The sequence below is a fragment of the Mus caroli genome, unplaced genomic scaffold (genome assembly GCF_978045245.1).
Source record: "Mus caroli unplaced genomic scaffold, Mus_caroli_1 scaffold_19, whole genome shotgun sequence".
In the NCBI taxonomy this organism is placed as follows: domain Eukaryota; kingdom Metazoa; phylum Chordata; class Mammalia; order Rodentia; family Muridae; genus Mus; species Mus caroli.
In genome coordinates, this window is record NW_028227274.1 from 19,279,717 (window position 1) to 19,299,738 (window position 20,022).

At 40.3% G+C, this 20,022-nt stretch overlaps 1 protein-coding gene across 2 annotated transcripts in view; it reads right to left on the reverse strand.

Moving 5' to 3' along the window:
- The window catches only part of Ccdc178 (coiled-coil domain containing 178), a 384,989-nt gene that overhangs the window by 222,479 nt on the left and 142,488 nt on the right, over window positions 1–20,022 (reverse strand). For both annotated transcript variants that reach the window (XM_085833416.1, XM_085833415.1), the window contains exons 16-19: window positions 14,157–14,340; window positions 5,210–5,272; window positions 3,471–3,632; window positions 1,281–1,394 (exon numbers count right to left, since the gene is read on the reverse strand). In XM_085833416.1, coding sequence (XP_085689542.1) covers window positions 1,281–1,394; window positions 3,471–3,632; window positions 5,210–5,272; window positions 14,157–14,340 — 523 coding nt within the window. The remainder of the gene's footprint in view (window positions 1–1,280; window positions 1,395–3,470; window positions 3,633–5,209; window positions 5,273–14,156; window positions 14,341–20,022) is intronic.

The following is a 20,022-nucleotide window of genomic DNA, read 5'->3' on the forward strand; positions in this document are numbered from 1 at the left end:
ACAGATGCTCTTATATGTCAAACAACACAAAACAGCATTTCATCAGCAAAGTTTTCCCCTGGTGATTCTGGGAAATTAAATCTATGTTGAGATGTTTCTTAGATGAGTTGATCTTCAATAAGGTGCTGTATAATTAAGAAACCTAGACTTAATGTAATCACCACCAAAAAAAAAAAATGGATAACATATATACCCTAGCAAAATAGAGGGGAATGATATCATGTTACTGCCCAAAGCTGACTAAATTAAAGTATTTGTATGAGTATTTGTATTTCTTATTTCAAAATAAGAAAGTTGAGAAATAAATAGCTTTAGACATCTTAATGAATATGCTTTCTAAAATAAATATCTTTCTAGTAAATGACTTAAAAAATTTAAATTGTGTATTTTAATTAAATTATAATCTTTTAGAAATAATAACCTATATTGCTAAATCATACAACATTATTATAATTTATTATTGATTAAAATTGCTGCATCTGAGTATACTTTCTAATTGAAAAGCAAATTTCTGATAAATGATGATTTCATACATTGAAAAAGATCAGATTACTAGACTCGGTCACTCACAGAATCATAATTCAATGGAAAGGAATGAGTAGCTTACACACAGTGAACATTTATTCCTTCCAGCACAATGGGCTGAAAAGTTCGGGAATAAAGGCCAAGCAGATTTGGTGTTTGCTGAAGGCTTTTTTTTCCCCCCAAAGATGATCTCTGTTTGTTGTCTGGGGAAAGGAGTGAGTTTGTCCTCCATGAATGCTGTTAAAAGGCATTCATCTCAGTTTCAAGGATAGGGTTCTCAGGATTTCCCCTGCTCAGCTACCTAAGGGCCTCTGGGTCCTCTAACAACCCCCAACAGCAGAGTCTGCTCTGAAGGAAGAATTATGGGAGGACACCAGCATTCTTTTGCTCCTTCCCATTGGGCCTCTTCCTCAGTTCTTTCATCTTTCTTGTGCTTCACTGCTTCCTTGAAGCTGCAAGGAGAGGTCATTGTGGGATTAAAGGGAGTGGAAGATTCTTGCATGAACCCAGTGGGAATTTTGGGTTGCTTTGGAATGTTTTCCTGAGAAAGCATGTCTTATAGACTAGAGCAGTGAGAAAAAAGAGGCTACATAAATGCAGGGTGTGTGTGTGTGTGTGTGTGTGTGTGACATGTGTATGTGTATGCAGAGCCCATTTAGAAAGAACAGTTCAAAACACAAGGCATCTTCCCACAATTATATATAATGAGTTTTCATTGATGTAAGAAATAATAAATTGAAAACTGAAATTTTCACCTCCGTTCTTGTGAGTTCCATGCGGCTTTTCTTGCTCTTTTTTCGTAATTTTTTCTTTGTTGCTTCTACATTTTTTTTAACTCTTTCTTTCCTCTTCCGTATGTCATGCAGCATCTAGAAGACACTCTGATTTTACTCTGTATAACATTTGTTATTCACTGCTTTAGATAAACTGTATGCAGTAACTATCTTAATAATCCTAACATCTATTTTAACATATGAAAGGAAAGGATCACAGCCTATGAGTCCTAGGTTAAGACACCTCAAATCTCAAATTCTGTTTGAATTATCTAAGACATGGGAAGTCTATCTGTTTCAGTTAAATAAACAAAAAGGACAAGCGTACACAGAAATAATATTTTATATATTAGATATTTAATATACAAATATAAACATATTTCTATTACATATATAAAATATCTTAAATATTTTATATATATTAAGTATTTAAGATATAACTGAATCTCTAAACATAAATTGTCAGAAACCATTGTCAAAAAGAAAATGCACAAAAGCTTATTCATTCCCAGACTTAGTATTAAATGGCTAGTTCTTTTCATTTATTACCTATTAAAAGATAAAATAAGAAATGATTGGTGAGCAATGAGAAAATATAAAGCCATGACTATTAGAATATGAATGGAAAACAAAAAGTATTAAACGTTGTTGGGATTCATTTTTATACAATACAAATTAGACAATGACATTGAGACATTTGAGATAATTAATAAACTCCCACTATCAATGAAAGAGAAAGTCATTATTAAAACCACTTAACCCTCTTGGTTTAGTACTGGTTATATGTTTGCCATATATGTCAGGATCTTTTTCAGAAGCCTTAATTTGCTCAATATGGTTAGGCTCATGTTTTCTGTAGTTTATAATACAAGGAAACTCCTTCTTGAATATTTCTTAGAGAGACTTTGAAAGTCAAGATAAATACTTTTAACAGTGAAAGGACAACATAAACCGATTTGTCTCCATTTTAGGAACAGACCATAAAATCCAGGAACGAGTTCATCCAACCTTCTCCTAAAGAACGACTGGGAATAACTACAGGAATGAGAAAATACCTTATCTCAGGATGGGCATCTGCTGGGAAGTCCTATCTCATCCTGTGGATAAATGTTCATGACATAGGAATGCAGACCACTGGCCACCTGGCACAAACCAATCAGAAGCCAACCCCTGCGACTCCCTAGCACCCACCAATGAAATTTTAGATTACCTAATCCTTCTAGAAAACCCCCCTAATTCCCTTTAAGAAGGCCTGTGTGCCTTTGTCTAGGGTTGCCATTTCAAAGAATAGTTGACCCCCGAATGCTGGTTGTTTCTGCAGAATGAATGTTGTTTGTCTTTGCATACTATCTGAGTCTGGGGTCTTCCCTTAGTGATTTTTGGACCCTTACAACAGTAATACCTTGTAACTCACATTTTAAAAACAAAAACATTTTAAAAATTGTTAATAGCCAAAGGTCCAAAGTTACACCATCATTTGCAAAGGGAAAACAATGTTGCCAAATTGCCCCAAGTCTATGTGTCATCCCTGCAGAGAAAGACAAGAATGCATTGCCCTTACCACACCCTCCAGCTCTCTGAAAGATAAATGATAGCATGTACACATATTTTTTATGATTTTTCCCTTTGGGAAGGGCCAGTAATATCAGTTACTGACAGAAACTTGTAGTTTTGAAAATATTTTATCCATATTTGCTTTATTTTTCACTCTAGCTGTCTTACCTATTCTATGCACCAAAAACTTACTTGTAAAATGTCATGATACCTCATGCTTTATATTCAAGTCAACATAATCCTTTAGCATCTCATTAAGAAGCAGTGAAGTTTGAATCAAGTGCTTTGTGCTGGGCAATCTCATTAGGCCAGTCACTGCTCACTCAGTTTTAAAATGCTATACTCAGTTTGGCCTAAGTATAGTGTAGGATAGATTATAGACTTGTGGACAGTGGGCCTTGCCAGACAGTTCTTAAATGAATTCATAATGGTGTGATCATGAAAAAGTAACTTGGATGGTTTGTGATTTTCCTATACAAAACCATAATTTTATCTATATCTATACCTATATCTATCTATATGTATATTCACATACATTACTTAGTAACCAAGGTATCCCTGAAAGTAGATGACTAGTTATGAATATTTTTTATTTAATGAGTCACTGTAAATGCTTACCTTAGAGTGCTGTTTGTGAAGGTACTTGATTCTCACAGCTTCGGCTTCTAACTCTTTCAGTGGCTCCTCTACTTCTAACAAAGCCATATTATAGAGTATTTGTCTTCGTAGAAACTCCTGCATCTCAATAAACTGAGATTCTTCAATGGCATACAGTCTTTTCTGCCAACCAAGATTGCAGACCATTCATTCATTCATTGTTAATTACACACAAGTTTATTCCATGCTATCGTTTGAAAATCAAATACTACAGTCTCCAATAGAAAAGTAACAGGTTAGATTATGGTATTTTAAACAGCACATAGCTGTGAAAACATGAGAAGGAAAAAAATGGACAAGAAGGGCCAAATATTTTCAAACATTCTCATTCTGTTAAGGATCAGTAAGTGCCAGTGCCTACTGACAACACATACTTGAAAATCTAAAGTGACCAACGAACTGGCAAGTTATAAGAAAATATTAGGCAGAAATGACTTAGCTGGTTATGAAACTATTGAGGAAATATCTATTAAAAACTACAGAAGTCCCTCTTTATAGAGTTAGATTAAGGATTCAGACAATCTCACATCACATTGTTGAGGTTTGGGTTATTTTTGTTGTTGTTATGTATTATAATGCTAATACTAATCCCCAAGGTCTGGTTGTAGCAGGGATGAGAGAATCTGCAAGTAGACCCAAGTGACTCTATCTAACATTGCCCCCTAAGTTATCTCTGATTGGAGAATAAAGATGCCTATAGCTTATAGCTGGGCAGAAGAGAGACAGGCAGAGATTTGGTTCCTGGAGGAGTTGTGGTCTAAGGCAGGAGAAGAGAAGATGAGAGAGGAGAAGATGAGGAGAGGAGAGGATGCTATGGGGTAGTACAAGGAGAGAAAAAAGATGGAGAGAGGAGAAGATGCCATGGGATAGTAATCTTGAAAACATGGCCATGAGGACTCATCAGTTGGAGTTAAGAGTTGCCTAGGTGGAGCATGGCAATGTATAACTTGGGGATATCAATGAGGAATTAGATTCTAACACTTAGAGGGTAGCTATCTGCCCTGTACTGGTACTGATCAAGGCTTATTATAAATATAAAAGTTGTATGTCTTTTATCTGGGATCTGAGTAACCAAAGGCAGGGTAGAAATCCCCGATTGAGATGAAGTGTTTTCTACAACATCACATGACTATAGTCTCCTTTGTTTTGTGAGTTTAGTTTTCCTATCTTAACAATCCCAACTTCACGTATATGTATTTCTGAAGGGGAAGCATTCTGGATCAGTTTAGAGTATCAAATCTTGGATCCAAAGGATAAACAAGATTGAAAAATGCAACTTGGGTAGGCTAGTTATCATACTTCCATTCCAAAGACTCTATAGAAATATCATAGCACTTTTTTTTTCAGGGTTAAATAAAGAGATTCTAGTGTGAGACACTAAAAGTAAAGAAAATGTAACATCATCAGAAAGCAAACTAAGGAGTTAGACAGTTTGGAATAAGAGTCTACTGCCCTTTCACTAGACTGGCAGAAATTCCCATTAAGCCACAAAATGAGATATGTGCATGGGAGGTCAGTTTCTTTATGCATGATCAGACACTCTACTTGTACACAGAGGCCAACTGTCATCAGCTAAGGAGAGAAAAGTGCTGGCTTGCAAACCAAGCAGTGACAAAAGATGCCTCATTACAGGCAAATTTAAAATGCTAAGTAAAATGCAAATTAAAAGAAGAAGAAACCAGAAGCCAAGTTGGTATTACCTGAATCTCAATCCCTGCAGCTATGTCACTTCTTGTGAGCTTCTTCAGAAATTCTTCTCTACCCTGGATGTCAAAAATTTGTCAAATGAAGATTTTGTTCTCAGAATATTTAAAAATGAAAGTTTTAACTGCAGTTACTAATACAAGATAGAGTTTATTTGTATAAGAATAAAGAGCAAATTACTCATTATATTTCCATGTTATAACTATTTTTAAAGATATTAATATTATTTGAGACAAAGCATTTAAATGATACACAGGAAACAGCAAGATTTAGTTTCATCTAGGTTATATATTATAGCCCTGACCTGAAAAAAAAGTCAAAGCTAGATTATCTTTGGCTCCTTTTCTTCCAGAAAAGTGGATTCTTTTTAGTATTACTTTCCAGAATAAAAACTGTGAATGTTGAAAGCAAAATGGATATAATCATGTGTAATGTAAGCACAGTGTTATTATAAACTCCAATTGACTAGAGAAATGTCTTAATTTTTCAAGAAAAATACGTTCTTTGAGAATTAATATTCAAAAGGGATAGAGAGCATCTTTCCTTTGTCCCCTAGATAGTGACCTTAATTATTCAGTCTGGCTTTGAAATGACACAGAGCAGCATCAGAAGTTATTCTGTAGGTCCATCTGCCTTGTTGGAAGTTATTGGACACTGGAGTCCAATATCTGAGAGTTGAGTTGGTCTACCTTCAGGCTGCTCTCCAGATTGAAAAGAGACACTCAAGCTTGCAAAGAGGGATCATAGGTTCTTAACGGTTTATGCTTTCCCACTTCATTGCTGACCTCATAGTTATTTCTGGTCTACAGAGGCAATAAGGAGAAGCAAGCACACTGGTTCATCTTCCAGCCTTTCCTTTACCCAGACAGCAATGGGAATTAAGATTGTTTATCTAAGGAGCTGAGTATTCCTGTTATAGTTGGTAGGGCGAGTGCCTATGCCCACATCCTTTGAATGCAGGTTCCATGTCATTAATGCGTCATAGCAGTTTCCAGTATTTGTTGCTTGTTAACTTGTATTCATGACAAATTACAAAGTTATTTGAATCATGGTGGTTTTGAGTGAAATAAAGGAAAAAAAAACCTAACTAACAAAAAACTGCCTCAATTTCCATTCCCATTGCTGTGATAAGGTAGCCTGATAAAGGTATCCTAAAGGACAATGAATTTATTTGGTTCACAGTTCAAAGTTAGAGTCCACCATTGGTAGGGAATCAAGGTGGTAAGAACTTGAGTAGCTGGTCACACTACCTCAACAGGCAAGAGCAAAGAACAATGAATTAACGGATCACTCTAGAGCATAGTTCACTTTCTTGCTTGTTCACAGTTCAGTTGCCATCAACAGTGGGCAGGTCTTCCTACCTCATTTAACTTAATCAAGTTACTCCTCCACAGGCTCAGCAGCCAACCTGATGGAGACAACCAGTCTCTCCCTGAGACTCTTTGAACAGGTGATTCTAGATCATGTGAAATCATTTGAAATTGCTATCTATATGAAACTCTATTACCAGCAGAGGAATCCACAGTCCTACAAGTTTCTTTCCAGAGCCTAAGAGGGATTTCCCAATCTTTCTGTCTTGCTTCTTCCAACCTCTATTTATCCAGACTGGTCTCAGTGAGGGAAAGTATCTAGTTTTGAATGCACAGCTAAAGTCACACTTTACCCAAGCTGTAAGAGCGCTCCAGCCTTTATACTCCTTACAGAAAAACAACTGGACCTCAGGTCCTTTCACAATAACATAGAGGTTCTATACTTGCTGGAGGGACTGCTGCCACTGGCCTTCAAAGTACCCTAAAGGACCCAAAGGATAGATAAGACAAGATGAGCCTCCAATGAGCAGAGGTCAGGCTATAGGGTATTACAAAAGAATAGGGTGACTCCTCTTTACAGCTTATATTCCCAGAATGTCTCCCTGAATTTTGACTGCAGGCTGCACATCAGTGTATGGGACACTGAAAATGTGTTACCCCAAACTGTAGGAACACAAGAGGAATAAGCAAGATTAGGCGCGCGCATGCACATGCTCTCTCTCTCTCTCTCTCTCTCTCTCTCTCTCTCTCTCTCTCTCTCTCTCTCTCTCTCTCTCTTTCTCTCTCTCTCACACACACACACACACATGTGAACAGAGAGAGAGACAGAGAGAGATGGAGAGAGACAGAGACAGAGACATACAAACACATGATATAGTTCTCCAGTCTTCTTAGTCAACACCATATAGAAACAGCAAGCAATCATGGGCCTTTATATTTGTCCCAGGTTGGACTAAGGTTCCAAGAGGGACCTTCTGAGGATCAGTTCCCAGGTCTAAGCTGTACAAGGAAGGAGGATGGCTTTAAGCAAGGAGAAGAATCTGCAGTTCCACCCAATGCACCAGACAGAAATGGTGCCCTCAACAGGCAAGCCTCACTTGAGCTATGGCTAAAGGAGGCTAAAATAGAAACTTGCCTACTGTGTGTGACCATCTTACCCTAACTTCATAACCAAATATGTAAAATAGCTATTATAACCTTTTTTCCTTTTCATATTGGAAAACTGGGACAAATACTTAAATAGTCTAAAACCATAAAGCTGGCAGCTTCCATGTCTAAGAGCTTTGCCCGTGGATGGCTGATTTGGAGTGCTAATTCACACAATCTGATGAATCGAAGGGTCCTGATCCTAATGGTTTAACCTCCTAATGGTTTCTAGATTTTTTTTTAAGATTTATTTATTTTATGTATATATGAGTACACTGTAGTTGTACAGATGGTTGTCTGCCACCATGTGGTTGCTGGGATCTGAACTCAGGATCTTCGGAAGAGCAGTCAGTGCTCTTAACTGCTAAGCCATCTCTCCAGTCGATTTCTAGATTCTTAAAACCCTCAAAATGATAAGCAGTTTCATGTAGAGCCACCAATTTTCTTGTGCCTGTCTCCTTGAGGGGCCAGCTTTATCAGGCTGTCTCAGAAGCAATCTGTCTTGGTACAGCTTGGCTCAGGAGCCTGTATTAGATGTGAGATTTGGAGTGAAGACATGTCAGTCTGATAGTAACTCCACAGTAGGATATGAAGTGGAATACACCCTGCAAAGTCATAGACTCTGCAAAGTTGCTCCTGTAATTCTGCGACGTGGATCATGTAGCTGCTGAGGACAACCTCAGGAGGAAATGAGCACAGACACTAGGAGGAGAACACAAGGCCCAACAATCATGGGAGCTGCCTCCTCAAACTTCATGGCATCATTGCCAGAAAGGCTCAAAGCCAGGAGCTGGGGCATGACAGAGACTGCAGTAGCTGTGAAACGCTTTGCTGTTTTAACATTTATTGGATACCACTTTGGAGAATGTGCTGATTTTTACATGTGTTTTATGGATGCAGGAGTCTTTACTTAATTATATGGCTGGAAGTCCATGGAAATGTGTGCACATCAGAACTGTGTAGAGCAGTGGTTCTGGACTCACCTTACGCTATGGCCCTTTAATACAGTTCCTCAGGTTGTGGTGCTCCCTCAATCAAAATTATTTTCATTGCTACTTTGTAATTGCAATTTTGCTACTGTTATGAATCATAATTTAAACATCTGATATACAGGGTGTCTGATATGCAACCCCTGTGAAAGGATCATTCAACCCCTAAAGGAGTTGTAAGGTTGAGAGCCACTGGTGTAAATTAAGGAGAGGCTGGAGGCCCACTGTAGTTAATGTGGCAAATTGTAGATGGAAGGCTATTGTGTGTGTGTGTGTCTCTGTGTGTGTGTGTGTGTGAAGATTTCTCTTCATAGCCCCTTAATGAGATATCAATGGCTAGTTCACCTATCTTAACATACACTTTTGGTGGTCAGATATGAAGAGGAGAGAGTCAGTTCCTTCCGTTCATAGACTCCAGTTACCACTGCACCCCAGCCCTTGCTTTAAGCACCAAGACAAGCAGGAACTCTATGGCAGGAGCTTGGATTTTACCAAAGCACACACTTCACAGACAGAAAGCCAATTAAGAAAGGGCAGAGACAGCAGCATCCCACAGTCTCCTCAGACATACACCCTCAAACGGCACAAAGATCTGCTAAGTCCTATCTCTTGGTATTCCTACCAGCCCATAAACACCATGCTGGAAACCAAGCTTTTGCCACAGGGAATATTCCAAACCTAAAATATAGTAGTGCCTACTGTATACTTTCAAAGTTGAGAAAACTGAAGTCAGTGAGGTAATGCAATTCTCGTTTTCAAGTAAGTATGAGCACAAGGAACTGCTGGACGCCCACTTGAGTGCTCTCTAGAGCATTTAGCATTGAGCTCCTGGAGTCTTTCCTGAGCTGCTATCACTGTAGCTGCAACAGTACTTTCCAAAAGGAAAATTTATTAAAACAAATGAGTTTGTAAATATCAAACAAGCTACTTTTTTGTCTATGTTGGGGTATCCATTTGTTTTATTTTCTTTGAAACTAAAAAAAAAATCATAGTTTTAGAATTTATTATATCATGAGATACTAGGACTCCATTAAAATGTCATAACCATATAGACTTTCATTTGTAATCAGCAACTTGAAATTGGGTTGAAGGATCAGGCTGGGCAAGATACTTTTCCCCTAGGTATTGGGGGAGCTGGGGTACAGGAAGAAGACAAGCTAGCCTTGGAGGTTGTCTTTTATTGACTTTGTGAATAAAGAGGTAGGGTGGAGCCAAAGCAAACTAGCTTTGTCCCGGAACAAAGGTGCTTGTAAGCCAGCCCACACTCAGTCCCTGAGTTCTTCAAATTGCCAGGACACTGGAAAGCAAATGAGAGCCCAGAAACTGCTCCGCCACAATCATTCCAACAGAGAACCTAACTCTGACCCGCTAGAAGATGCTAAGACCTTTGAGCAAATATCCGCTGGGGGGAAAATGTGGCATATTATCTCAAAATACGCAGTTGATAACCTACTATGTGTAAGGGGGTGGGGCTGGATCAGCATTGGCATAACTGCAGGCAAATGGTCTGATATCCCAGTGTTGCTCAGAAAAATGATGTTTGTTATGTCATTTTGATATGCTTAGTTGACATACTGTTAGGACAAAGATGTCCCATTCCCCTCCAGCTTATGTCACCCGAATTGAGTGAAAGAGTAAGTCTACATCAAGAGACATCCTGTCAAGAACTTGGTCTGCCACCTTTGAAATGGTCATGGGATGAAAGATCACCGTTGTTGCTATTTTTTGTGTGAACGTTTGTCTGTACCTGTGTGCTCAGTGCGGGGAGAGGGCAGAAGAGGGTGTCAGGTGCTGTGGAGCTGGGGTTACAGGCACTCCTGAGCCCCGAGAGCGGGAGCTGAAAAAGGAACTCTGATCCTCTGCAAGCGCAGCAAACATTTTTAACCATCCCCCTCTGCCCTCCCCTCCCACCCACCTCTTTTTTAATGTTGAAGACCACAATTAGGGAAGGCTCACTTTGTGATCCTCGTTACACATCTCTCAAATGAACCAAAACATTGGCAAGTCTCTTATCTGTACCCAGCATCCACTGCTTTTAGCTCGGATTTAGGACGTGTTGCTTGGCCCTGTGCTCTTTGGCAGCTGGAGAAAAGTCAAGTTTTCTCAGCAGAGGGCAGTGGAGGGACATACAAAATCCTGGCAAGGGGCTCTACAACCTTCCTTCTATGCGCAATTGGCATTGTGTTAGCCTTCTTTCAGGGAGCCGGGGGGTGGGGGGGGGGTGGGGTGGGGGGGTGGGGGGGCTTTGAGATTCATTGTCCATAATCTACATTTTACTGCCCTTGGGTTTGGCCGGAGTTAGCCAAAGTGTTCACAGAGACACTAGCGCAGTGCAGTGAGGGCTCTGTTGTGGAACAGCAGCCCGTACCGGGTGTCACCTCTCCAGGTACTTCACCCCTGACTTCAGGCAGTGACTGTGCCTACTTTGGCAGTTACTAAGTTCTTCAGAGGAGGGGTCAGAGAACCTTCTGATAAGGGTGAGAGAGTAAATATTTTAAGCTGAGCAGGCCATAGGCCTTTGCCACAACTGCTTGATTCTGATTTTGGAAAAAAGAAATAAGGAGACCCAAAGGAGATCACTTCAAAAAACATGTAAGGAGAGACTTGATTTCAGAAGAAATGGCAGGCAGCCTCTGAGCCGCTGGCAAGAGTTCACCACAGAGACATTTGCTGCCTGGATTTAGCAGCCAGAAACCAGAAGGTGGCAGCAGAGAGCTGTGATACTGCTCGAAACTGCTGTTCCAGAATAAAGACCGCTGAAAAGCATAAACTCACGGTGCAGTGTTTGTCTCAAAACCCTTATCCAAACAGAAAGGGGAGCAAAATACTCAGAATAAACAAAACTGAGTTTAGAATCAGAAAGTCAGCCTCCATTTACCGATTAGTGATAGATAGGAACTAAGAAGAATGTCGGAGTACCCCATGTAAGGTTTGAAATTAATTCGAGATTTATGTAAACAACCAAACCAAACCAAGACAGAGCTGCCTCTGACTATACTAGGTCAGGATACTGTAAGGAGGACATGCCCTCAGTTTAAATTCTGATGATGGCCCAAATAGGCTCTCCCTAAATACAATATTGAGAATATCCTTAAAGTTTATGTGTCTGAGGTTCTCAGGTCTCAGCTGAATATAGCAATACTGGTATGTAACCTCTGTGTAGATAATATGTATCTGTAGATAATACAGATAATACTGTATATCTAAGTTGGAGCCCGATAGATGATGTATTCTAAAAAGAAACAAAGAGAAACATAAAGAACATTCCATAGTGTGGGGTCACCTCTGCTGTTCAGGTTGAAAAAATATTTAATGGTGCAGATGTTTAACTCTTGGGTCTGTTTCCTTACAAATGGGATAAATGTTTAGAATGTAAACAACACATTATAAACAATAACTGTTTGCTGAAACAGTTGAAAAACTGTTCATTTGGTTAAATAATAAGAGCTATCTTTTCTTCCCACAATATTTTTATAGAAAAGAGGAACTTACTATCCAAATGTCACATATGTGGAAAAACTGGCTTTTGATAATGGCACCGCAATATTATAACACTTGATTCATTATGTGATATGGCTACTGAGTGGCTCACGGGCAGGCAGATACACCACTTAGGTACAAGTTTGGATATTTACAGTGGTTCATTCATCATCATGACTGAAGATGCATTACCTACTTCCTGTCTCATGTTCGAATAGCTTGTGAATCCTACTCTAAAGTCTTAGAATACACTTCTTTCCTGAATAGGTCGGTTATTGATACTGAAGTTTGGAAAGCTTGGCACAGATCATCTTATATAGCTGGAAATTTCTCGGAGTTGTTTGGTATCTTTGATTATTCATGATTTACTGCCTAAAACATGCATGGCATTTTACTGATGCATTAACCCGTAAGAAATTCTACCTCCATAGTGAGCTAGACCATTTCTCAGAACTAACCCCAAAGCGACATTGGTTGTAATCATATTCTGAAGAGCAGAGACTCTGCATTAACTTCAGCACATCACAATAAAACATCGAAAAACCAAAAAAAAAAAAAAAAAAAAACAAAAACCTTAAGATACACTTACAAGCAAAATTCAGTGATAAGAGTGTTTTCCAGCATGAACAATGCTGCAGGTGCAATCACCAGCGCCACACTCAGGATGCAGTGCACACATTCAGTCATGTGGTGGCCAGCATCTTGTTCATGTGTTCTCCAGGTCAGAAACCCAGGTCTGACATGGGGTCCTGGAGGTGTCCACTAATGGGTTATTGTTCAAATCGGAGTGATTTGAGAAATGTCACACGAGAATTTGATCCTGTAGCACTGTCATCTAGAAGGTTCCTTGCAGTAATCTGCAGGTCTGATGAGGCATGCTCTACTAGTGTGTTATAGAGGTTCTAAGGGAGTGTCTTAGAATCTTTCCCAGCTAAGATATAAGTTATGTGCACATAAGTTCCACATTCCTCGTTCTGGAAGGTTACAACTGTTCTCAGCAAAAGGTAAATAGCATGCTGATCAGTTAATGGCACTGAACCCTCATCCTTTGGAGAGATGATTTTTCTTCTTGTCTGTTAGATGCAGTTTAAGAAGAAAAGTAATAACAGAGCTTAGTATATTATGGGGAGCGGGTGTGGCGGCAGTCCCAAAGGCGCCAGGGACTGCAGCTAAGTCGTATGACTTGCACCTGACTTCCTCATATAAGCCACAAACATCGTGAGAGCTGCGCAGGTGTACCAGGTTACTGGCGAAGCCATTTTGGTGGAGATATGCCCCTGCTGCCCTGATTAGCTGAAGCTGCATACCTGGTGAGGTGATGTGGCCTGCTGTGAGTGGATGGGAACTGATAGTATATAAGAGAGGCCCAGGGCTCGGGGTCTTTCACCTACACAGTCAATGCACAGCCCAATAAACGTGTGCAGAAGGATCCTATTGTGGTGTCTTTCTTGCTGGCGAGTCAGGCGTCCCACAGTATATGCCTCACTGGATAGGGCACTTGCCTAGTACGCACGAAGCTCTGGGATAGATATCAAGCACTCTTCCTGTTTCTACACACACATCTAAGCCAGATGGTTGAAATGGTATTTTTCTTTTGTGGTGTGTGCTGTCAGTGTAAGCGGGTGTTCATATCCATGTGGTGCGCCTTCCTGTGGAGACAAATGGTAGCTGCTGGCTGAGATGCTTTCCCCGATCACTTCACCTTTATTTTATTTTGTTGAGATCTCTCCCAGGACCTGAAGCCAGTTCATCGACTTGGTTAGACTGGCTGGACAATGGACTCCAGGGATGCACCTGTCTTTGAACCTCTAAGGGCTCAGGGTTGTACTGTGTCCAGTTTTAACATGTGTTCTTGGGATTTGAACTCGGGTCCCTGGGCTTGTGTAGCAGGTATTTTACTGGGCTCTTGGGAGATTCTTAACCTTTAAACTAATCTGACTACCAAGAAAGATGAACTCAAGAAAACTCAGGTCAATCACTCCTATTGAGCAGTTAAGAGGTGACCAAAGATTCCTGACCTTGAATTTTCTTCTCAGATCTGCTAGTTTATCCTCCAACTCTTCTGTTTTGTGTCTAGAGAGGTGGTAGATAGCCCCAATCTGGTAAGCCTGCTTGTAGAGCTGTTTTATGTAGTTGTTATTCTTCATCTTCATTTCCACAAATTCGTGGACTTCTTCTTCCATCTCTGCTGTTTTCTTTATACTATAAAAAAAGAAGCAAAAATTAGTACAGCTATTCATAGAGAGTATATACTTAGAATAATGTCATTCTAAGACAACATTTACTTGACAAATATATTTACTACTAATAACAGTAACACTTTATGTTGCCAAAATCACAAAATGAGCAAGGAGTTACATGAAATATGAATATATAACCTGTGTCTAAGGGATTTTTTTACATTCCTGTTGGTTTGTCCTAATCCATAGGATAGTCTAGGAAGTCTATGGGAAAGGCTTAGCTTTCTAAAGCAACCTATTGCCAACACCTATGGAGGCATTTTCAGGTCTACTGCCACCTAGAAACCATAATGTCAATGTGAAATGATCTCTTGGACTCCCCTCTATCACCTTTTTAAAAATAAAATATATTTATGGACTAATTGGGAGTCTCATGTCATGCAGATAAATCACACTCACCTTCCAATCTTCTGGGTACACTCCTCCCCTGTGACCACCCCTCCCCCCTAAAAAGAGAGGAAAGGGAAAAAGCAAACTACTTTGTGTTGTCTATATACACACTCACTGGAGCATGCGCAAGATCCTAGTGGCCAGCCTCTCAGGAGAGGATGAGATTCTCTCCTCCATGAGTGAAAGAGAAGTTGGCCATAGAGGGAGGGGCAAGGCCAGCTGTCCTGTGCCCAAGGAGATTAACATAGATCCAGGTAGGAGCCTATACCATGACATCTGTGTGGGCTTCTGTGGTAACAGGAGCCACAAACATCAACCCAGCCCTTGGCCTAATCTGGACTGAAGACCCACTCATGAATCTCAGCAGCTGCAAGGTCACAGCCTCAGCATGACCTCAGGTGGGTACACCTGCCACTTTCATCAGGATGGCCCCTGAACATGCCACAGCTGGCAAAGCCAAGGGACCTCACCAAGGCACAAGGCAGCTGCACAGACTGCATATGACTCCTTCTACCGAGTATGCACTACCCCACCTCCCCCACCTTTTCCACCTCTCCATCACATCTTTGATTCATCAGAGTGGTGTTTGGGTGTCTTCTACCTATCACCTTTTTTGATGCTCACAATGGTGATTTTACCAGAGAATGCTTTAAATGAAAGAGTAAAACGGAAACCCAACTCTGGGCTCAGTCAGTTTGCACCCGATGAGATGCTCATTGTGGACAGAGCGTCCTGTGTGTTGAATGCTATTTATCAGGATCTTTTCTCTATTCACCAGCATAGCCCCTGCAGCAGTGTACTGGCTGGTTTTCACACAAACTAGAATCTTGAGAGAGGAAGGAGCCTCAGTTAAGGAAATGCTTCCATGAGATCCAACTGTTAGGCATTTTCTCAATTAGAGATCAAGAGGGAGGTAGGCCATGGTGGGTGGTATCAGTCCTGGGCTGGTAGCCCTGGGTTCTATAAGAGAGCAGGCTGAGCAAGCCATGGGAAGAGTGCCAGTAAGCAGCATCCCTCCATGACCTCTACATCAGCTCTTGCCTTCAGGTTCCTGTCATGCTTAAGTTTCTATCCTGACTTCCTTTGGCAATAAACAGCATTATGGATGTATAAGCTAAATAAACCCTTTTCTCCCTAACTTGCGTTTTGGTCATGGTGTTTGGTCATAGCAATAGAAATCCTAACTAAAACAAGCAGCAATTCAGTTTGACAATCACATATCTTCAGGTATTGCTAAGTGTCTTCTGTGTAGGATACAACATCTTGCTAGCTGAGAACTACATAAATACATTGTTGAAAGCAGTGGCTCTCAGGCCCAGCTGTGTATGACAGTCTTATAAAAACCTGTAACATGACTCTGTGCTTTAGAAAATTCTGCTAGAGTTGATTGGAGGTAAAGTTCCAGCATGGGCATTTTTAAACACCTCAGGTGATGATGCTCAAGTATGAGAAGGACACAAAGACAAATTATTAGAAAAGTCTTTCCCATCATATGGAGAGCTTCTTAAGTCACAGACTGCTGGACTCTGCTCTAGGGAGAGAAGCCAGGAGATGTGGGACATACATGGTTTTGTCCTTAGGTGTTGCTGATGAAACCTGATTTTAGAACACTGTACAAGAAGAAGCTTTGTTGAAAGAAGCAACCACCAGGACAAGGGAGAGTAAATGAGTGTGGCCAACTTATGGGAGGGACAGCAAGCTATCAGGACAAGGGGAATGAGCAACCCTGATTCATCTTTCTAGACTCTTGTTCTTACAAAAATAAACATGTGTAAACAAGAAGATTCATCCATTCAATGTGTGCTGAGGATAGTGTGGCACACAAGTCAGAAAAAAAATGGCACCAAAAAAAAAAAATTCAAAGCAGGAGTGGAGACAACCATCAGAAAACTGCCCGAATTATCCATAGGAGAGTGAACAGGGAGGGCTTCATTGTACAGTGAAGTATCCAGGAACTGTGCTTCTGGGAAAAGACAAACTCACTGACCAGCTATGGCCTACAGGAGTGAAGACACTGATACACAGATACTGAAGGCAAAACTCAACCTGGCTGCCTCTGAGTCAGTCACACGTTAATGTCCCTGATGTAGTCTTAGGATCGCTGTGACTCAAAAGAGCACTGTCAATTGGATGGAGATTCCAAGAATGCTAGATTGAATCAGGTGGGGACAAGCAGAGAAAAAGAGATGGAGATAAGAATATGACAATATGAAAAAGAGGAGAGAAAGTGCAAATGGTTGTGTTTATTTAACAAATAGACGAAAGGGCTGGGGAGATGGCTCAGCTGGTGGCTGTTTGATGAGCAAATGTGAGAGCAGGAGTCTTATCTCCAGAACCCACAAAACACTGGGGAGGCACAGACAGATAGGATTGTGGGGTTCACTGACCAACCAACTTAGCTGGATTGCTAACTCAAGGCCAGTGAGATATTCTGTCTCAAATGGAAATGGATGGTGTCTGATGGATGGCACCTGAGGTTGGTTATTGGCTTCCAGATACACCTGCATATATGTGTTCACTGGCGAACACACCTACACCCAACATTTCTACATAAACATAGACATAGAATAATACTAAAAAAGACAAGGAAGTATGAAACATGTATTTTAAAACTATTTCTTAGCACATACTTTTTTTTAATTTTTAATATTTTTCATTACATATTTTCCTCAATTACATTTCCAATGCTATCCCAAAAGTCCCCCATACCGCCCCCCATTTCCCTACCCACCCATTCCCATTCTTTTGGCCCTGGCATTCCCCTATATTGGGGCATATAAAGTTTGCAAGTCCAATGGGCCTCTCTTTCCATTGATGGCCGACTAGGCCATCTTTCGATACATATGCAGCTAGAGACAAGAGCTCCGGGGTACTGGTTAGTTCATCATGTTGTTCCAACTATAGGGTTGCAGATCCCTTTAGCTCCTTGGGTACTTTCTCTAGCTTCTCCATTGGGAGCCCTGTGATACATCCAATAGCTGACTGTGAGCATCCACTCCTGTGTTTGCTAGGCCCCGGCATAGTCTCACAAGAGACAGCTATATTTGGGTCCTTTCAGCAAAATCTTGCTAGTGTATGCAATGGTGTCAGAGTTTAGAAGCTGATTATGGGATGGATCCCTGGATACGGCAGTCTCTAGATAGTCCATCCTTTCATCACAGCTCGAAACTTTGTCTCTGAAACTCCTTCCATGGGTGTTTTGTTCCCAATTCTAAGAAGGGGCATATTGTCCACATTTTGGTCTTCATTCTTCTTGAGTTTCATGCGTTTAGCAAATTGTATCTTATATCTTGGGTATCCTAAGTTTTGGGCTAATATCCACTTATCAGTGAATACATATTGTATGAGTTCCTTTGTAATTGTGTTACCTCACTCAAGATGATGCCCTCCAGGTCTATCCATTTGACTAGGAATTTCATAAATTCATTCTTTTTAATAGCTGAGTCCATCATGTAAATGTACCATAATTTCTGTATCCATTCCTCTATTGAGGGACATCTGGGTTCTTTCCAGCTTCTGGCTATTATAAATAGGGCTGCTATGAACATAGTGGAGCATGTGTCCTTCTTACCGGTTGGGACATCTTCTGAATATATGCCCAGGAGAGGTATTGCTGGATCCTCTGGTAGTACTATGTCCAATTTTCTGAGGAATCCCCAGACTGATTTCCAGAGTGGTTGTACAAGCTTGCAATCCCACCAACAATGGAGGAGTGTTCCTCTTTCTCCACATCCTCGCCAGCATCTGCTGTCACCTGAATTTTTGATCTTAGCCATTCTGACTGGTGTGAGGTGGAATCTTAGGGTTGTTTTGATTTGCATTTCCCTGATGATTAAGGATGTTGAACATTTTTTCAGGTGCTTCTCTGCCATTCGGTATTCCTCAGGTGAGAATTCTTTGTTCAGTTCTGAGCCCCATTTTTTAATGGGGTTATTTGACTTTCTGTAGTCCACCTTCTTGAGTTCTTTATATATATTGGATATTAGTCCCTTATCTGATTTAGGGTAAGTAAAGATCCTTTCCCAATCTGTTGGTGGCCTTTTTGTCTTATTGAAGGTGTCTTTTGCCTTGCAGAAGCTTTGCAGTTTCATGAGGTCCCACTTGTCAATTCTCGATCTTACAGCACAAGCCATTGCTGTTCTATTCAAGAATTTTTCCCCTGTGCCCATATCTTCAAGGCTTTTCCCCACTTTCTCCTCTATAACTTTCAGTGTCTCTGGTTTTATGTGAAGTTCCTTGATCCACTTAGACTTGACCTTAGTACAAGGAGATAGGAATGGATCGATTCGCATTCTTCTACATGTTAACAACCAGTTGTGCCAGCACCATTTGTTGAAAATGCTATCTTTCTTCCACTGGATGTTTTTAGCTCCCTTGTCGAAGATCAAGTGACTGTAGGTGTGTGGGTTCATTTCTGGGTCTTCAATTCTATTCCATTGGTCTATTTGTCTGTCACTATACCAGTACCACACAGTTTTTTTTATCACAATTGCTCTGTAGTAAAGCTTTAGGTCTGGCACGGTGATTCCACCAGAGGTTCTTTTATCCTTGAGAAGAGTTTTTGCTATCCTAAGTTTTTTGTTATTCCAGATGAATTTGCAGATTGCACTTTCTAATTCGTTGAAGAATTGATTTGGAATTTTGACGGGGATTGCATTGAATCTGTAGATTGCTTTTGGCAAGATAGCCATTTTTAAAATGTTGATCCTGCCAATCCATGAGCATGGGAGATCTTTCCATCTTCTGAGATCTTCTAGAATTTCTTTCTTCAGAGACTTGAAGTTTTTATTATACAGATCTTTCACTTCCTTAGTTAGAGTCACGCCAAGATATTTTATATTATTTGTGACTATTGAGAAGGGTGTTGTTTCCCTACTTTCTTTCTCAGCCTGTTTATTCTTTGTGTAGAGAAAGGCCATTGATTTGTTTGAGTTAATTTTATATCCAGCTACTTCACCGAAGCTGTTTATCAGGCTTAGGAGTTCTCTGGTGGAATTTTTAGGGTCACTTATATATACTGTCATATCATCTGCAAAGAGTGATATTTTGACTTCATCTTTTCCAATTTGTATCCCTTTGATCTCCTTTTGTTGTCGAATTGCTCTGGCTAGGACTTCAAGTACAATGTTGAATAGGTATGGAGAAAGTGGACAGCCTTGTCTAGTCCCTGATTTTAGAGGGATTGCTTCAAGCTTCTCACCATTTACTTTGATGTTGGCTACTGGTTTGCTGTAGATTGCTTTTATCATGTTTA